Below are 18,920 nucleotides of genomic sequence, written 5' to 3'. Positions count from 1 at the left end.
GGCATGTCCCTAAGCTGTTTGATCTCTACCTTTACGGTGAGGTGGAGCAGGATGGTGTTTGGCTTGAGTTGCCGCCTTGTCCCGACCCCGTGGTGGTCGGTCAGCGGCGTTGCGTGATGATGGTATGGGCTCCAACTCCTCATCATCAAACTGAGGTAGCAATTTGCGCTGCGGGTAGCTTTTGGCTGGGCGCTTAAGGCCGTATTCTTCAGCTGCCAGGACATCAGTCCATTTATCGTTGAACAGATCTTGATCAGCTTGAAGCTGCTGCTGCTTCTTTTTCAGGCTCCTTGCAGTGGCTATCAGCTGACGCTTAAAGCTCTCCTGCTCGAGGGGCTCCTCAGGCACGATAAAGTCCTCGTTGCCGAGGCTCACCTCCTCCTCGGAGAGCAGATGATAACTACCATCCTCCGAGTCTTCATTTATGGCCTGTTCGTCGGGGCTGACTTGCCCATCCTCCTGATTGTCCTGTTCGGCAGTTTGTTCAGTGTGGTCTTTTACGTCTTCGGCACCATCCGGAGTGTTGTCGTCTCCTGTGCCGGTGTTGCTATCCTTGCTGCGGCATGGTTTAGAGTGGCGCCGCTGACGCCGATGCTTTGGTTGTGTCTTACGGGGGCTATCCTCCACTGGGTTTTTCTTGTCGTCGCCGCTATTATCTTTCGGCGTATCCACCATGTATATGTCATATGAGGAAGTGGCCGTCCATCGTCTGGTGAACGGCGGGTTTTGGGCCTCCTCTTCTCCAGCATCGTCGTCCATACCATCGATGTCTTCGGAGTCATAGTCGAGCCCGTAGGTTAAGCCATCGACAATGGCTATGAAGTGGGTGGTGGGTGGGAAGCGAAATTCTCCATCATCAGCCTCCAGTTCGAACCGGACATAATTCGGCCGCGAGTCTTCCGCCAAGGATAGGTTCTTTAATGAGTCTAGCACATCGCCAAAAGGCGAGTGTTGGAAGATGTCTGCGGCGCTGAATTCGAAGACCGATAACCGATCAAGCTCGGCGTCCGCGGACGCACATGGTTTGGAACCTATAGCCGGAAACGAGTCCGGAGTTCCGGTGACACAGACACCACATGAGGCTAGGTCTGTGTGTGGCTCCAACGCCGTGGGATCTTCGGCCTCCGTGGCGGGGTCGAGCCTCCCGTCCTCGGATGGCGCGATTTGCTCCAGATCTAAGGCCAGAGTAGTTGCAGGAGCTATCTCCTGGATGTGGTCCGATGACAGATTTAAGTCATGTTCATCGAGGTGACAGGGAGCGGCCGCGGCGGTCTCGAATCCGTCGAAGATCAAGTCTCCGCGGATGTCCGCGACGTAATTCAAGCTCCCAAATCTGACCTGATGGATAGGGGCGTAGCTTTCGATCTGCTCCAGATGGCCAAGCGAGTTGGCCCACAGTGTGAAGCCGCCGAATACGAAGATCTGCCCGGGGAGGAAGGCTTCCCCCTGGACAGCATCGTTGTGGATGGTTGAAGGGGCCATCGAACCTCTTAATGACGGCACAGTGGAACTCTCAATGAAAGCACCAATGTCGGTGTCAAAACCGGCGGATCTCGGGTAGGGGGTCCCGAACTGTGCGTCTAGGATCGATGGTAACAGGAGACGGGGGACACAATGTTTACCCAGGTTTGGGCCCTCTCTATGGAGGTAATACCCTACTTCCTGCTTGATTCATCTTGATGAATATGAGTATTACAAGAGTTGATCTACCACGAGATAGTAATGGCTAAGCCCTAGAAGTCTAGCTTGTATGACTATGATAATGAGTATCTGGTCCAATAGACCTAACCCTCCGGTTTATATAGACATCAGAAGGATCTAGGGTTACACAAAGTCGGTTACAGAGAAGGGAATCTACATATTTGATCGCCCAGCTTGCCTTCCACGCCAAGGAGAGTCCCATCCGGACACGGGTGGAGTCTTCGGTCTTCGTATCTTCACAGTCCATCAGTGCGGCCCATGGCTAACAGGCCGGACGCCCGAGGACCCCTTAGTCCAGGACTCCCTCAGGGGGCCCTGTGCGAGCGCACAGCTCGCACAGCCCTGTCAACGGCCCTGAGTTTGGGCCAAGCTTAAAATAAAGGTGCCCTCTTGCTCTTCATTGCATTGGATCGTGAAAAAAACATTTCATAAAATCGACACAAGATGAATATTCTCACCAACAACGTTTTGTATGACTTGCACAAATAACAAGAACATTGGTCAAAGGGTTCTCTTGCTATTTCGCGAGCAAGAGCATGGTGTCAGCTTGTTGGCTAGGATAGCACAGAGCTGAAACATGGAGTGGCGAGTGGTGATTAGAGTTTCTTCTATAAAAATATGCCTCCAAGAGCTAGTCCTCGATGGTCTCATTTTTTTTCCGCGGGTCATTTAGTTTCACCATCACAATTTATATACTCGTGTATATATCCACGGAAAATTCTCCAACACTGATACAGCAACGATGCAATTGAAGAAAGAAGAAAAAGAAAGAAAAGAAAGCCATTGAAACACTGAACATTTTATATTAGAAATAGACATGGTTTGCTCGATGAATCTTTGCCCTCCATAACTTGGAGATTTGTGCGGATGCTTAGCTTCCCTGTGACTGTGAGGTGGTGACGGGATAACTCTGATAGAGAAAAAAAGAATACAAGAGGACATGTTGTGCTCGGTCTCATCGTCGTCTCCTCCCGCCGGTGGGCATGCCGACACCGACCACCACGCACGCCCAAGGTCCGTGGCTGCGCGCTTTGACCTGCCGGGCGCACTTGCAACCTTCCCCGCCATGTCCTCCTCCGCGCCTTCCATCTCCGTCATCCGCACCTTCACCTCTCTCCTCAAGCTCTGCGCTGCGCGCGCCGACCTTGCGACCGGCCGCGCCGTCCATGTGCAGCTCTCCACGCGGGGGATCTCCATGGAGTCCCTCACCACCACGGCACTGGACAACATGTACACCAAGTGCCACCGGTTGGAGTAGAAAGCAACTTGAGGGGGCTAGAAATCAAGGAACAAAGGTTGGAGTGGAATCTCCTAGATTTCAACACAAGTGTAGGTGTTTCTCTGTCAGAAAAATGATATGGCAAGTGATAGTTTCGTCCCGGTTTGCTCTGCAAGAGTTGGTGGAATGGGTGGGGTATATCTAGGCATCACCAAAAATCTGACCGTTACATACCTTTATGCACAACTTAGTGGGACCGAGTGAGAACACTTGGTGAGACCGACTATTGCAAAAGGTTTAAACTTTAGACTTTTCGGTGAGAGTAGATGGAACAGCTCGGTGATACCGATCGAAACCACTCAGAAATACCAAAGTAAAACCGATAGGCAGCAAAAGGCTGGCAAGTGCACTTCGGTGGGACCGAAGGGCCATCTCGGTAAGACCGAGTTACTAGGATTTAGGTAGTGGCTATGTCAAGTGTGTCTCGGTGAGTTCGGGCATATGTGTTTCGGTGGGACCAAGATAGGATTTAGGGCTTTGGACATGGATGAATGTGAGAGTGTGGCCAAGGGTTTTGGAGCAATATCTCTAAGCACTTGAGCAAATAGTCCATGATCAAAACATCATGCCTTTTAATAGTATTGGCTTTCTTATGGACTCAATGTGATCTTGGACCACTTAACAAGAAATGCAGAGTCTTGAAGCTTTTGCCAAGGCTTGTCCTTTGTATTTTGAGGGGTCCACATTCACAACTCACCGCAATACCTAAATGAACTTTCATTCTTTCAGTAGGCATTAGTTCATTGATGCATATGTTGTAATGAATTGCCAAAACCACCGCGAAATTAGTTGCACTTTCAAAGTGCCATGACGTGAAGGAGGAAAAGAAGGTGGAGAGGTTTAATATCTTGATGGCGGCGGTCGAGAAGTAGATCAACATCAAAGAGAAGAAGATCAAGCTTGAAAAGAGGAAGGTTGAGCTTGCGGGCGTTCAGAGGATACCAATATGTTGACCATGGGGATGGATGAGTTAGAAGATGATGCTGCGATAATCGTGTGCGCAATCGTTGTTAGAATGTTGAAGCGCATGGCGGCCAATGAGGTGGCGCGGGAGAGGAGGGAACTTGTGAGGAGTCGGCGGCAGAGTGAGCGAGGAGGCTCGGACAACCGACCTGGGAGGGCAAAAATGTTTTTTTTTCATGGACTGCCAGAACGAACTTCTGTGATCGGATCCATGTAAAAACTATGAACAACCGCCTCATTTTGTTGTGATGGTGCGCTGTGGATACTACACTTTAATTTGCTTATATTGTTATGCATTTAAAATGAAATTGGCCGGACCTGGGTGGACATTTGGGGAGGCTTCCATCTCCATGTCCGTAGACGAGTCCGGACCTGTCCTCGGAAAAATATTGAAGGCAGCGTTGGGGATGTCCTAAACACCATAGCACGATGTTGCCCTGTCATATGATGCAACGCATGCAGGATCCATTCCAGCGCCGTGGACGTAAAATATCCTCCGACGCCACAGCCCACAGCTCACGAGCAAGTGCTACTAGAGTATTCCAGTCCAGTGTGGTATGCTGCATGCGCTGGTTCGGTGTGGGTGTGGCATGGAAGTCCATGCCCCGCCGCTTGCACATGATCGAGCATTATCCACCCCTATAAATCTCGGCCCTAATTAGGAGTAGTAATCTGCTGTCCTGCCTGCAGCTAGTAGGATCCCCAATCAATCAATCCCGATCGATGCCGTCGCCGTCGATAGTGCGCGTGCTGTCGAAGCGGACGGTGGCCCCGCCGCCGCGCCCGCGGGAGCGCATCCCGCTCACCTGCTGGGACGCTGCCATGCTCTCATCCAACTACATCCAGAAGGGCCTCCTCTTCCACAAGCCCGCCTCCTCGGCGCTGCAAGTCGTCGACCACCTCGCCACGGCCCTCGGCGACGCGCTTCTCCACTACTACCCCGTGGCCGGCCGCTTCGCCACCGAGCAGCACAGGGACGAGCGCACCGGCGCTGTCGTGGGCTGCTCCGTCCACGTCGACTGCGACGGCCAGGGCGTCGAGGTCCTGCACGCGGTGGCCGAAGGGGTGACCATGGCGGACGTGGCCCCGCCCGACGCCGACGTGCCGCGCGACCTGCTGGCGCAGTTCTTCCCCCTCACGGACGCCCTCAACTACGGCGGCCGCGAGCAGCCGCTGTTCGCCGTCCAGGCCACCGACCTCGCCGACGGCGTCTTCATCGGCTTCGCCTACAACCACGCGCTCTCCGACGGCACTGCGTTCTGGGACTTTGTCAACTACTGGGCGTCCCTCGCGCGCGCCAGGCTCGGCCTCGCCCCGGCGCCCTCGATGCCGAAGCCCTCGTTCGAGCGCTGGTCGCCCGACGGCGGCGTGGCAGGGCCGGCCGTGCTGCCATGCGCCGACGTGTCGGAGCTCATCGAGCGCGCCACGCCGCTGCGGTTGCGCGAGCGAATGCTGCACTTCTCCGCGGACTCGCTGGCGGCGCTCAAGGAGCGCGCGCGGGACGAGCTCCTGGCCGCCGGCGACGCGGCCGGCGCCGCCGCGCTGACGCGGTTCCAGGCGCTGTCCTCGCTCCTCTGGCGCTGCATCACCCGCGCGCGGCGGCTGGCGCCGGAGAAGGAGACCGCGTGCCTCGCGGCCATCAATAACCGCGCGCGGCTCCGGCCGCAGCTCCCGCAGGAGTACTTCGGCAACACGATCTACGCGATCGGGACCGAGCCGGCGCGCGCAGGGGACCTCCTGGCGCGCGCGCACGGCTGGGCGGCGGCGGCTGTTGGGCGGGCCGTCGCGGCGCACACGGACGCGGCCATCAGGGCGCGCGTGGCGGAGTGGACGACCAAGCCCATGGTGTACACGCATCGCTTCTTCGACACGACGGGGACGATGATTGGGAGCTCGCCGCGGTTCGACATGTACGGCTGCGACTTCGGGTGGGGGAGGCCGCTGGCGGCGCGCAGCGGCAGGGCCAACAAGTTCGACGGCAAGACGTCGTTGTACCCCGGCCGGGAGGGTGGTGGCAGCATCGACGCGGAGCTCACGCTCATGCCGGAGAACATGGTGGCGCTCGAGCAGGACGACGAGTTCTGGGCCGGCGTCACCCCGGACGCGCCGGTGCCGACGCCGCACAAGAAGGCTTGAATCATCATCCATATCGCCACTCTGCTCTGCTACCTATCAATTTTTACCTGATTTTATTTACCAGTCCATGATCCTTCCATGTTTGTTGCCGTTGGCATATCTATCATATGAGATATCCCTCAAAGAAGAAATTTTTTTTATCATATGTGATGAGACTCGAGGGAACATATATTAACCTCCTTGAGGCATGAGAGATTGGATGTCGCACATGGTTTCATATAATTTATACAATTTTCCCGATCTAAATCGAGCAGGTTTTCATGAAGAAGATCTTGTTCAACATGTTGTATTTGCTACCGGTAAGAGAAGAACCAGACTCGGTAATTAATTATTAGTATAACATGGGAGCAGAAACATGACAAATTTCTGAAAGAGAGCCGGCTAAACTTTGCATGGCATCTTGGCCTCAATCTCCGTCCCTACAGACTTCAGTCATCTGGTGAACCAAGCCGGCATGATATGTTTCACGTAATTGTAAAACTGAACAGTTTGTAAATTTTGTAAATCAAGCCGGCATGGTAAATGTGCATCAACAAACGACTTGATATGTTTCACGTAATTGCATGAATGCTTTTTTTGATTTGACCAGGAATTAAACTTCACCCAAAACATCCATGCATGTTCAGTAGCCGAACCGGGGAATAATGGTTGCTTGGTTTTGCACATATAAATAAACCCAAATGCCAAGAAACTGACGTCAGTTCAGCTCGTTTCTCGCGCGAACGCTGTCTTCGTGGTCGGATTGCGCTGAGCGGCCATGGTTATCTCGTCGTGGGATTGAGAACAATGCTAAGTACAGTATATCAAATGGCTCGTATCTGATGTTCTGAAGGGAAGCTGGTGAGGTTGGGCCATTGGGTTATAGCCTTATAGGCTAGATCTTAGCATCGATCAAAGTAGATCGATGTATATATGCACATATGGTTGCGATAAATCATGAGTGAGCATAGTGCTGTTCACTCCCACGTGATTCGTGCACTTAATATACAACAAGCTTGTATATTGATTTGTGGGCACCGTCCCATCACAATCATATGTCCCACAAGTCAGTCCCATGCCAGACACATTGAATCGCTCATCAATTACAATGGCTACCTGTAGCACGCTTGAGGAACGTGCTACCTTTCGCAGTTATGTCCAGCTGTGAGCCAACGTCCCCCTGTTCCCATGGCCCTGCATTTGTTCTCCAAATGCCCCTACCCAGCTCATAGCTCCTCCCCGCTCATTTCATCATCTTCCCCTTAGCCATTCTCTTTTGTTCTTGTGCTTGGGCAACTTTGGGGTGCAGTGCATGGTGCTTATCCAGCTGCATTGAGCACGGTGAGGATAGACTGGTTCGTTCTCTACGTGATGGTCCTCCATGGCAACAGTAGATTGAAGCTTGATTCATTCATACATGTTGCCGGTTGAAACCTACTGCACATAGGAATAGCTGGCCTAAAACAGAACAGGCAGCAGCTCAGACACTATACTTGCACTTAAACGATTGTTATTATTGCTTCCCTAGCCTGCCCTGGTTGGGATAAGAGAGAACAAAACCTTGTCTGGCGAAACTCCACCGATTAAATGGTGCAGATGGATGCTGTTTGTGAATTAATATTCTGCCAGTGCATTGCAAATGCATGCGCCCTCCTTAATGCTTGACACAGACCGTGGGATTAATATTATAAAACAATAAACATCTCAGCGATGAACTTTATAGTTTGATTAGCATAAAAACTTATATGAATTGGATTGCTTAAGCACTTTTAAGTCGGTAATTTCAAAACGTAATTTCATTAACTACCTGTTAAAAAATCTATATCAGTTTTAAAAAGAATTCAAATATATATTTTAGAAACACATATGTCTTAGTTAATGTTCTTTGAAATTCATTTTCTTACAAATCTTGATGGGTCGAAAAATAACATGAAATTAATTTTCTCATTCAACTTGCAATTCATATTTCAATGCAAATTCACAAAATATCTCATGAGTTAGTTTGCAGTTAGTCGTCTCACAAGCCAAAAGTTTGTATGGTCATGTGCTTAATGTATTGCAGTTGAAACCTATTTGGGAGTGAGACAAAACATGTGCTTGTGTTTAAGCTGCATAACCCCAAGTTCCTAATCATGCCACTGATGAGCATGTGATTAAGTGAATACTAACAATGCGTGTCATAGAGAAAAAACATGCATCAAATTAAAACACTCTAACATAAGAGAAGTCAACTTTCATCTTAGACCTCTCACCGACATTTTACACCAGCCATCTTAAATGGTCTCATCAAGATGCTGCCCCTCCCCAGACCATCTAGTTATTTAAAATGCTCAACATCAAGTCCATCAGCAACATAGGGAAGTTAATGAATAAAGGTTTGGTCTTACTATCCAACTTCATTTAAGATGCCCAGCTACCAACTAATGTACTGAATTAACCTACTGTAGTGTCTAGGTATTCATCTAGTCGCTATATTAAGTGCTATTCTCACAACATGCATGGACTGCTGAGATTTCATCCTCCCCTGGCACCATGTCTCAAAAATCCGCGTCCATATTGTTGTCTATTCTTGTGTACTAGTACAACTCTAAATAATTTTATATTGCCTTGTGCACCATGCGTTTCTAGGACATAAGACGTTTGCTACCGACCACAGCTCATGCCACATGGTTGATGGTTGTTGGCTCCCACAGCTCATGGATCGCAGACGGATACTACTTTTTCTTTTGAAATAAGCTTTCACTCCACTTTATATATAAAGCAACATAACACAGTACACGACCTAACTGTACAATATGGTGAGGAGGCCCCTTTACAAAGCAGATCAAAAGATAGAACATGAGCTCAGAACAAGCCTAACATCTCGCCATGGCCGACAGAGGACTCCTAAACTCCATGACAACGCCCCCAAAAGGATGACCTCGTGAAGCGTTGCTGCTATCGAGTCTGGGGAAAGACAAAGGTTTTCTCCTAGATCCCTGGCACAAGGATGAGATCCACGACAACGTCTTCAAGAAGCAAACGACACCCACAGGCACCGCCATGGCCGATGCCAGAGACGCAAAGCTTTCGCCTGGAGACTCGCCTACACCACTAGGAGGAGTCTTGACCACCACCATAGCGAGGGCCAACTTGTCCAGCATAGATCTTGGCGCTACCAGAGCATACCAGAGCCCCCCGCCACTTCACCCCTTGCCGCCTATAAAACCAAGGGTGAAGCCACGACCGGTACCATGGAGCCTACCAGAAAGCCAACCATGGAGTCCGCCGTCTTCAACCACTGCCCGACATCCATGCCCCTAGGCACCACCGACCATCGACATCACGACCACCCAACCATAATAGTAGAAGAGAAAGGCACCTCCTCTCACTTCTAGCCCTGCATCAGCCACCCGGTCTAGGTTGACACCTCAACTATAGGAAGCGTCCACGCCTGTGTCCCCTGCACGACCACCACCGAGCAGGCTTGAGCGCCGCCATTTTCATGATCAACGGCGCTGATCCATACGACGACACAACCATGCCCGGAGAACCATCCTCGCGCACCCATCACAAACAGGCAACAGGCACACCATCGCAAGGCGATGGTTCGCTACTGCTTGTGCGATAGTTTTTTTAGCCCTGTGCGATGACCAAATCTGCGCTATTGCATGCTAACTAATAGGTGTTGGTTTGTGCTTTTTAGAGGGAGACAAAATGTGAAGTAATGAATTTTACCATGACCACCTCTGCAGTAATCTCTTTTTTCCGGAAAGGATCAGATCTATTACAAAGATTCACCGAAAGTACAAAGCACCTCAAACTTAATAAAAAATACATCGATGTCCATGGAACACCGAACAACCATTTCCGCCGCCAGAACGAGCCGTCGACGCGCCGCTGTCGGCGCTTTCATACCGGAGCCGGCCTGACCTTGTCGATGACAGCCGAGAAGTCTTCGTGCACATGGCCCTAAGGACTAGCGCCCTGGAGCTACATTCATCGCCTTTGAATCCTTGAATCGATCCGAAGAACCTGACACCAAATATCGTCATTGCGTATGCACTACGAGAAAACCTAACCTCACCGCCCCAAGAAGCTGGCAGAAATCTATGCTAGAACTCTGTCTAATCTGTCCCAACGGACGAACTTGAGAAGGATCAGAGTCCGAAAGACTAACTCAAAGAAGGACTGCCGTCCCTGTGAGGACTAAAACCCTACCTATCTACTAGCGGGCGTCGAGACACCTCTCCTCCCCGCCACCGGCCGCATGAGCGGCAGGCGGAGGGAAGGCAAATCCATGGGCTCGCCGACGAAGACCGAGGGAAGGAAGGCTTTTCCATGTCGCCTTCAAAGAGAGGAAAGAAAAGCACCTCTCCTCGAATCTCAAAGACGAATATTCTAGGATACTTATCAGAAGGAGATTGATGTTGAGTTATTTGTGTCATACTAGCTACCATTTGGCTACTGATTGTTGTAATGTAATTCCTGCATGATATGGTATTTGCGATTGTAGAATTATTGTCGGTCTTCTTTGGTTGTGAAAGTAGGGGACAGCCTGCTCCATAATTTTTTATATTTCACATTGACTGTTTTCTTGCTTTCCTTTGTGACAAACAACTGTTGTCAATGTAGTACTCCCATCCGTTCCATAATGTAGGATATTTTTTGACACTAGTGTAACTTCAAAAAGTGTCTTACGTTACAGGACAGAGGAAGTACTTTATTGTACCACAATTTCCAAAACAAAACTAGAGGATTTTTATCGAATGGTACTTTGGCTATAAACATGTAACTAAAAAAAGCAAACCATGCACTATTCCATTCTTACAATCAGCTCAAGCAAAATATTGGGAAGCAGTCACTTAATTTCCAAAGCCATGAAGGAAATCAAGTAAAGGTATATCTTTTAGAAGGCACCAAAAGGATCATGTGCACAAGACTGCAAAACCGAACAACACAAATTTGGGGCATGATATTTTATTGAAGGTTGCATATTGCGAGGGAGGTACAAATAATTGTCAAGTTTTTCATTCGAGAAGTTATAAGTTGCATTTTCCCGGAGTCTTCAGAAGCTTCACAACTTTCATGCGAACACACGAAGTTAAATATTTTTTGGTGGCCCATAGTGGGGCACTAGCATTTAACCAGTAGATGGAAATATATGCTAGCTATGCTAGGAGTGTCCCAACCATCACAGTAACAGCCTGGCCTTGAATTTTTATCCTCTGATTTGCAGCGTTAAACTCTAGATATAGCGTTCCAGTCCTTTTAGATACCTGATGATATACAATAAATGAATAAATACAACATGATAATTTAGTTTACCAAGTGCATATTTTCTCATTTTTTCAAACAAATGATACATTTGGTCATAAAGGCAGTCGAGACATACTTGAAAAGCTGTAAGTTTCTGTTTCCCCAGCTTGCGAGCCCAATATGGTGCTACGGCACAATGTGCACTGCCACAAACCGGGTCCTGTTGTATAGCACGATGACAAGGGGTTATGATCGTACAAAATATATGCTCCATTCACAATAGAAAATTAAGGCCACATTTTTCTTTCGAAAAATGTACTTGGTCTGTTTGTATTTCTTACTCGAAAGAAAATCGTAAGTTAAACAAGCTTCACATATTATATTATGTATGTTCAGCTTAGAGAATGTTTACGGGATCACCTCATCTATCCCCCATTTTGGGGAGAAGAAACGTGAGAAGAAGTCATAACCCGATCTAGGTGGTGCCTGTCCTGTGACAATAACACCTCTGCCAGCACACTTCTTAAGTTGTTCCATGTTAGGGACGACCTCAACGACCTCTTCTCCTGATGAAAGTTCCACCTGAAAAAAGCCACGATCTGCTACCTCAAACAACTCAAATTCACAAACCAGCTATTTGCGGTTGGAAATACACACCAGTATATATAGTAAGTCGCAACCAAGAAAATAGCACGCTATTTTGCGGTTTCAAATACTTACAATGAAGTCGTCGGTGAACGCCGCTCGGTGAACGCTGACGACGGGCGCGGCCTTCTGGAATATGGACGGCAGCTCGTGTTCATGGGTGGAGCTACAGTCCACGAAAACATCACCCGTGGGGAAATCCAGCTCGATGAACGGCTTCCCCTCCTCGGCCTTCGTCACCCGTGGCAGCGAGCTAGCAGCGGGAACCTTCCGGGCGGTCAGGATCCCGGACTGTGTCACGAACTCGACCACGTCGTGCTGCTCCGCGAGGACGGCGGTGAAGAGGAAGTGGGCGGACGCAAGTGTCCCGTGGCCACACAGCGCGACCTCGACGGCGGGGCTGAACCAGCGGAGGCGGAACCGCGGGGTGGACGAGTTGGAGCTGGCGTCGCAGCGAGAGAGGAAGGCCGTCTGGGATACGTTGAACTCCGCGGCGATGGACTGCAGCCACCGGTCGTCGGCGTCGTCATCCTCCAGGAGGCACACCGCCGCCGGGTTGCCCTTGAACGGCTCGCCCGTGAAGGCATCCACCTGCGTGCATGCCAACAAGAACACACAAAGTATGCACGTAAGTTGAAACACGCGCGTGATTGAGAAAATTACTTATCCGAGAAGAGAAAAATCCAGGAGCACTGACCATGGCGTACTGGACGGCTCGCTTGACCATTTCCAAGAAGCGCCGAGCCGCCTACGTGATGTTAGCTAGCTCCAAATCACTGCCGGATGCACTGTGTGATGTTAGCCGATCGATCAACCCATCACGTTATTCAAATATATAGCCAGTAGCCACCGGCAGCTCGGGATCTCATATTGTCTAAGATAATGGTGCTACCGCCAATTAATACGATTAGATGTGGATTTGCTATTTCTGGCTGCCATGCCTGTTTGTCGTGCTGCGTGGTCCACATGCATGGTGCTCATAGTTTTTAAGTACCCCGCTATAGCGTTTGAGAGGCACAGAATCACTTTTTGAACGTTTTGTTAAGCAAGATTTCACCCTATTTCTAAGAAAATTCCTTATCTGGCCTTTTTTGGTGACGCCAACATCAATGGCATTTTGGTTGTATGGGAGACCATGGTCCATGGCGTGTACCACCAGGCCAAACGCTAGGGTTCGTGGCGTTTCGCCATCTGTAAAAAATGTCATGTCCCACGAAAAAATGCCAAGGAGAAAACGCCATCCATGCAACAAAAACGCCATGGGTGTTGGCGTCACAAACAAGGTCAGATGAGGAATTTTTTTTGGAAGGAGGTCAAATCGTGCTAAATTTTTCGACAAAAAAGTGAAAGTAGTGATTCCGTCCTTTGGAGAGAATCGATCAAGTACATCGTTATGTATATGCACATATTCTTGTCTATTCTTGTGTACTAGTACAACTCTAAATGTGAACCAACATGTGGTTGGATGGTTAGGAGGACAGTGGTATCCTCAGCCCATCACGGTTCAAATCTTGGTGCTCGCATTAATTCCGGATTTATTTCAGGATTTTCGGTGATGAGCGTTCCGTGGAAGAAGACGTTATCATCGACTACGAGGCGCCCGTGGTGAGTTAGTCAATCTCAAGTTGATATGCTGGCTCAGTTTCTAGGAGGTGCTCATATGAGTAGTATCTGCGTGTGTGTTCATATATATGAGTGTATGCATGTATATATGAGCATCTGCGTCTGTACTGTGTTCTAAAAAGAGTACAACTCTACATAATTTATACCGCCTTGTGGACCACGAGAGTTTCCAGCATAAGTTGCTTGCCACCAACGACAACGCATGCCACATGGCTGATGGTTGTTGGCTCCCACAGCTCATGGATGGGAAATGGATACTTATTAAGGAAAGCTCACCCTTCATTCATGAGAGCAAAACATTTGCCGTGAAAGGGTTCGGAAGAAAATTTACGTACATGGGTTACCAATTTATGAAGCACATCAGAAATTAACTACAAAACAATTCTAGTTGAATTATTTCAATGAATGGACAATACATGACTATCGAAAGAGAAAAAATCATGCCAATTCTTGAGGTTGGTATTTGGCAAATGTTTATAGTGAACTTAAGTTTCAAATGCTCATTGCTGTCTATGAGAGAAAAAATCGTTTCATATAGAAACAATAGGACCAGGACTCTATCAAAGGCGTACACGAGGACATGACTCAATATCATCTAACACCAGGTACAAAGACACTGCAAACAACTGAAAAACCACGTAGCAGTTGCGTGCGCATGTAGAGGGCCTCGATCATGATGCAAGCTCCACAAGTAGAATACTAACCAATAAATAATTATCGTACTATCTTAAGAGAACCAAATTAAAGAAGAGAAAACGAGAGGCTAGCACCCATAATGTACTGGTCACATGACGATCCTCTCCAAGCTAGCAAGTGATTAATTAACCCTTTCCGTACCATCGGATCGGATCGGATCCGATCAAATCAGTTCGGCATGTGAACTGTCAACCTTGATTCGGTGGTCGGTGATTGATAAGCTACGGTGCACAATCCTTCATCTCTAAAGATAATTAACGTATTCTAAAAGATAATAATTAACGTGCGATCATATTACATAGCCTCAGTCGCTGGCTCGCTGACACTGCCTGCGAAATATATGCTATAAATAGACGAAAATTCGCAGTGGCACGTAGGTGCGAGCCATGCATCTGCGTGGCCCAAGATCACCACTCGTTTGCACTGTTATTCGTGCATTGTTGTGGATTCGAAAATTGTTTATAAATCTATCTATCTATCTATATCTATCTATCTATATATCTATCTATCTATATCTATCTATCTATCTATCTATCTATCTATCTATCTATCTATATCTATCTATCTATCTATCTATCTATCTATCTATGTATCTATACCTATACTAATTCTTGACTTCCCGTAAATTCCCACATTAATCAGTAATTAGGAGCCGTTAATCTGGTGGGTTCGAATTATTACGGTGTAGATCTTTTGATTTTTTTGTAGATCAGTCTGAGAAAAAACAAATATATGAGCCTTCTATGGGACGCAATCGTAGTCTTTCTTTCTCACGGTTCTCTCTCTAGCTCGCATGTCCCTCCTCCTCCCTCATGTTTCTCTTTATCGCCACATTGAAATCAATTAGAAAAAAAAAACAAATATACGAGCCATCTATCAGATCGCAATCATAGTCTATCTTTCTCACGTCTCTCTCTCGAGCTCTCATCTCCCTCTTCCTGTCAGGTTTCTCTTCATCCCCACATGGACAATTCTGCTGCTCCTACCTTCATTGTTTATCTTATCAGAGTCCTTGCAGGAATCAACCCACCCACCTCTCCTTATTCGTCTCCTCTGCTCGGTCCTCAATAACGAGGTCTTTCAATCTGAGATCGCCTACGTCTCAAGCATATGCTCCTCCTTGCCAGTCGCTGTTGTAGATCCATTGGAGTAACCTCCTACGTATGGTGATTTACCTGGCCTCATTACCTTGGCTAATGATCAAAGCCTCACCTTCTGGCGGTTTCGCCACACTATCCCGCTGGCTCAAGATCGCAGCCGCCGTCTTCGCAATCGGCCTGGTACGAAAGAGCACTCTGAAATTAGATTCTTTTTTCCTCACATGTGGTGTGCTGGCAACAAAACTCAGATTATCTGTTTGTAGTTACACATGATTACGTAGAGGTAGCCTTGCATTGATATGTAATCAGAAACTTATTACTGCATTGCTTCAAAGATTTTTTGACTGAAATAAATCATGGCCGCCATCTACTTCGGTTTGTGTGCTTCTGGTGTTGTTTCGGTGTAGTTTCTAGCAGAGGCATTACTCTCAGTGGCCAGGCCGAGAGATGGATCACCAATACCGTCAGAAATTATCACGAGGTGACCAATACATAACAACTCATGCTGGCTTCGTCTCCCGCCTTGCATCTGCCTTGGCAATGGCAACCAAGATGTAATGCCCTGAGTTATGTTGCTCTTGCCTAACCTGTAGCGCTAGCCCACTGGATTGATTGGATATCAAAGGATACGTATATATCAATACAATAAATTACATGCAGAGTTGCAGACTAAGTTTGGTAAAAGGGGAATTTCAGTCATACATGCTATATTTATGTTGATGAGTGCACCCTGGAAATCAATCTTAAAGGGACGGATCCAAGCGCTCACCTGCTACTGAACAAGAGGACTACCAATGAAGTGGAGTGGATCATCTCAGTTTTTGTTTACTCCTTTAACTGTACTTGCAGTGTTGCTGCAAGTTGTTCTATATAAGGATGTTCTATGTTTTTCATTTTCAATGAAATACGCATGGTACCGGGCCTGAGGGCCTTTTGATGGAAACAAAGTTACCCTCATGAGTTCACTCAGTGGCATTATTGTATATCAATCCAGCTCATTCAGTATAATTGTATCCGAATGCACATCCATAGTTATTGTAGTAGAATGTAGTTCGTAGTAAGTTTCTATAATCTTGCACCACAAACCATATGTACATGTTCTCTACACTCTTCCAATGAAGATTTTTTTTCGCAAATGTCCAACGAATAAATTCTGATCATATATCCTTCAAAACATCCATTCTTATTCATTAGGCACACATAAGTATAGGTAAATCACACATGCATTCAATTAGATTTAGTTTTGTTTCATGTGCATGAGCTTTCACTTCTTTTATCTTGGTGTGCATTTCATTTTCGTGCTTAGCATAACTAAAGTTATGTCCATTGTGAGGGGAGATCGAAATTGCTGCTGTGATTGTGACTGTTAGTTTCTATCTAAAGTGCATTGCATCAACGAAACATTCAGTTGGGTGGGTTTTTTGTTCTTCAGTTACATACAAATTTCACTTTGGGTTCAAATTTCATATAAATAATTTTTTACCACCTATCCTTCAATGCCACTGCTTCTTGTGGTTGTTCTTGGCAAACGGCCTCTCTCAGTGCCTCATGCTGCTCCCTGGCTCGCGATACTGTGCTCTACCCCTCATCGCATCGTGTAGATTGTGCGCCTCCACGACGACGACTTTAGTGGGGTGCCTCTCCTTGGATCCCGATGCGAGTTTTGACAATGACGCTGGTAAGCAACCTTCTTCAATTTGAAATTATAGGTGCACTTTTTTACCCATGCGCTGCTTGGAAGACGAGTCTTAAGTACGCTGTGACCACAGGCTATTGATACCACATAAGGCAATTTACATTTAGTCTGAGCTCCTAAGAGATTTTCTAATCATACGAGTTATATTTATACCCATGGAGAATTTTGATTCTGTAAAAGCCTATAGCATAGTGACGTTATTGGTACGTAATATTTTATCCGTTCCAAATAAAACTGGAACATACACATTTTGTTTATGTATTGTTGTCCAGCAAGAATAATACCTGATCCCCGACAACATATTTTCGTTCACCATACTGTGTGATGCCGTGGATAGTTAATTTTTTTAATGTATAGTTACAGTAGTATCAGTTTATACAAAACTAATGGGCTTAATTCTTGCTGCCAATTTACAGAAGGTCCTATCATACAAACATTCTAATGATCAAGTTCCATACATTCCATTTTTTTCATTATGTTGTTTCACCTTCATTAGGACTCTGGCCTTTATGCTTTGGATGTTGCCCTTTATCCTTTGCCATATCCTTGCTGTTTAGTACACGCTAGATATTCTAAAGAGTCATAATATTTTTGGTATTTTAAACTGTCTCATTTGAGGAGATCTTGCATCACTGGTGATGCCTCTCGATACCAATTCCACTACTTCCTTTCAATGATGTGAATGTTAGACATTGCAATTATCTGCACATTTGCAGCTAAATTAATGCTTCTTTTGTATTTCATCTACTCCTGAGAAATTGAACATCATTGGAAATTTAAGTTGTATTGGATTGATTTACTATATGGGTAGTCGAATATAGTTATTACATAGCGTTCTTGCAACAAAATGACTTGCTTCATCAAATAGTTTTGAATGTCAATTAAGCCTTCCAAACAAATGTTTGATAAATTCCCAGCTAGGGAAATCAAGGATTGGTTCCTAATTTGTTTTTTTTTGCAGAGTTAAAAAAAATGACTACTTGAATTCACATGCATGCACCATGTAATTTGTGGATTTACTCCGATATATCAAAGGTATTTTCTGAAACAAATCTTCCACCATAATTTTTTTTGACTGAATCTTCTGCTACATTTTCATTGTAGTATTCCTATGACAAGTAAAAAACGATTCATATTGTTTGGTTCATAGAGATGTAGCTCTAAATTATAAACCTCTTGAATTACCTTAGAAGAAGATAATAGCGTTATTGCTATCACCATGACAGGTGATCTACATTTATAAATAGAGAGTGTCAACACTATTTTTACATGTTTTCATTTTTCCAAAGTATATTACTCACCATGTTTCTTCTACTCAACATCGCTATCCTTGAAAAATATACATATGCACACAAGTAGAAACTTTACCTGAACTTCTACAAGAAATCGACAATTGGATAACTACAAATAGGCTTTCCGAATAATAATGGTTCAACATATGTGGCTATAAGTTTTAGTATCCAAATCCGTATATATTTAATCCAATATTAATAATGATTTTTAACATGGAAGCTAGCCCGTGCAAGTGCACGGGTTGACGACTAGTATAGGTAATTCTTTTTTAATATATTACAATTGAAGTCGTCCACATACACAAGCATACACTCATCACTATGCTCCTAACCATCCAACCATAAGTGGTTCGCTAGATATAGATAATGCCTGTACGCTATGAATGCGTGCGGATACGTTCGATTATACTTGTTGGTCTTGTACACACACGTCATCTAGGTGTACTTCTATGTGTTGGAATTTCATCTCAGGTCATAACTGGCCGAGAGAAAAGGGGGAGCTCTTCTCGTATGTTTGTGCTACGATCGGAGGCACACAAAAAGGCAAGTTTTGGTTTTGGTCCCTGTCACCT

At 46.5% G+C, this 18,920-nt stretch overlaps 2 protein-coding genes across 2 annotated transcripts; one reads left to right on the top strand and one right to left on the bottom strand.

Annotated features, from left to right (window-relative positions):
• Positions 1 to 4,443: 4,443 nt before the first annotated feature.
• On the top strand, positions 4,444 to 6,224 carry LOC123167098 (protein ENHANCED PSEUDOMONAS SUSCEPTIBILITY 1). The gene has a single exon (XM_044584931.1). It carries the CDS (start codon positions 4,667 to 4,669, stop codon positions 6,077 to 6,079), a length of 1,413 nt encoding a protein of 470 aa, XP_044440866.1. The 5' UTR covers positions 4,444 to 4,666; the 3' UTR covers positions 6,080 to 6,224.
• A 4,769-nt stretch (positions 6,225 to 10,993) lies between these two features.
• On the bottom strand, positions 10,994 to 12,874 carry LOC123168291 (uncharacterized isomerase BH0283). Its single transcript, XM_044586161.1, has 5 exons — positions 12,639 to 12,874; positions 12,017 to 12,532; positions 11,717 to 11,878; positions 11,433 to 11,516; positions 10,994 to 11,316 (listed from the first exon to the last, which is right to left on the bottom strand). The coding sequence occupies exons 1-5, from the start codon at positions 12,666 to 12,668 to the stop codon at positions 11,209 to 11,211; spliced, it is 900 nt and encodes a 299-aa protein (XP_044442096.1). The 5' UTR covers positions 12,669 to 12,874; the 3' UTR covers positions 10,994 to 11,208.
• Positions 12,875 to 18,920: the final 6,046 nt, after the last annotated feature.

Source organism: Triticum aestivum, chromosome 7D (assembly GCF_018294505.1).
Source record: "Triticum aestivum cultivar Chinese Spring chromosome 7D, IWGSC CS RefSeq v2.1, whole genome shotgun sequence".
NCBI classification, from domain to species: Eukaryota; Viridiplantae; Streptophyta; class Magnoliopsida; order Poales; family Poaceae; genus Triticum; species Triticum aestivum.
Note: the sequence above shows the minus strand (reverse complement) of the source record. Positions and strands in the feature narration are given on the sequence as shown.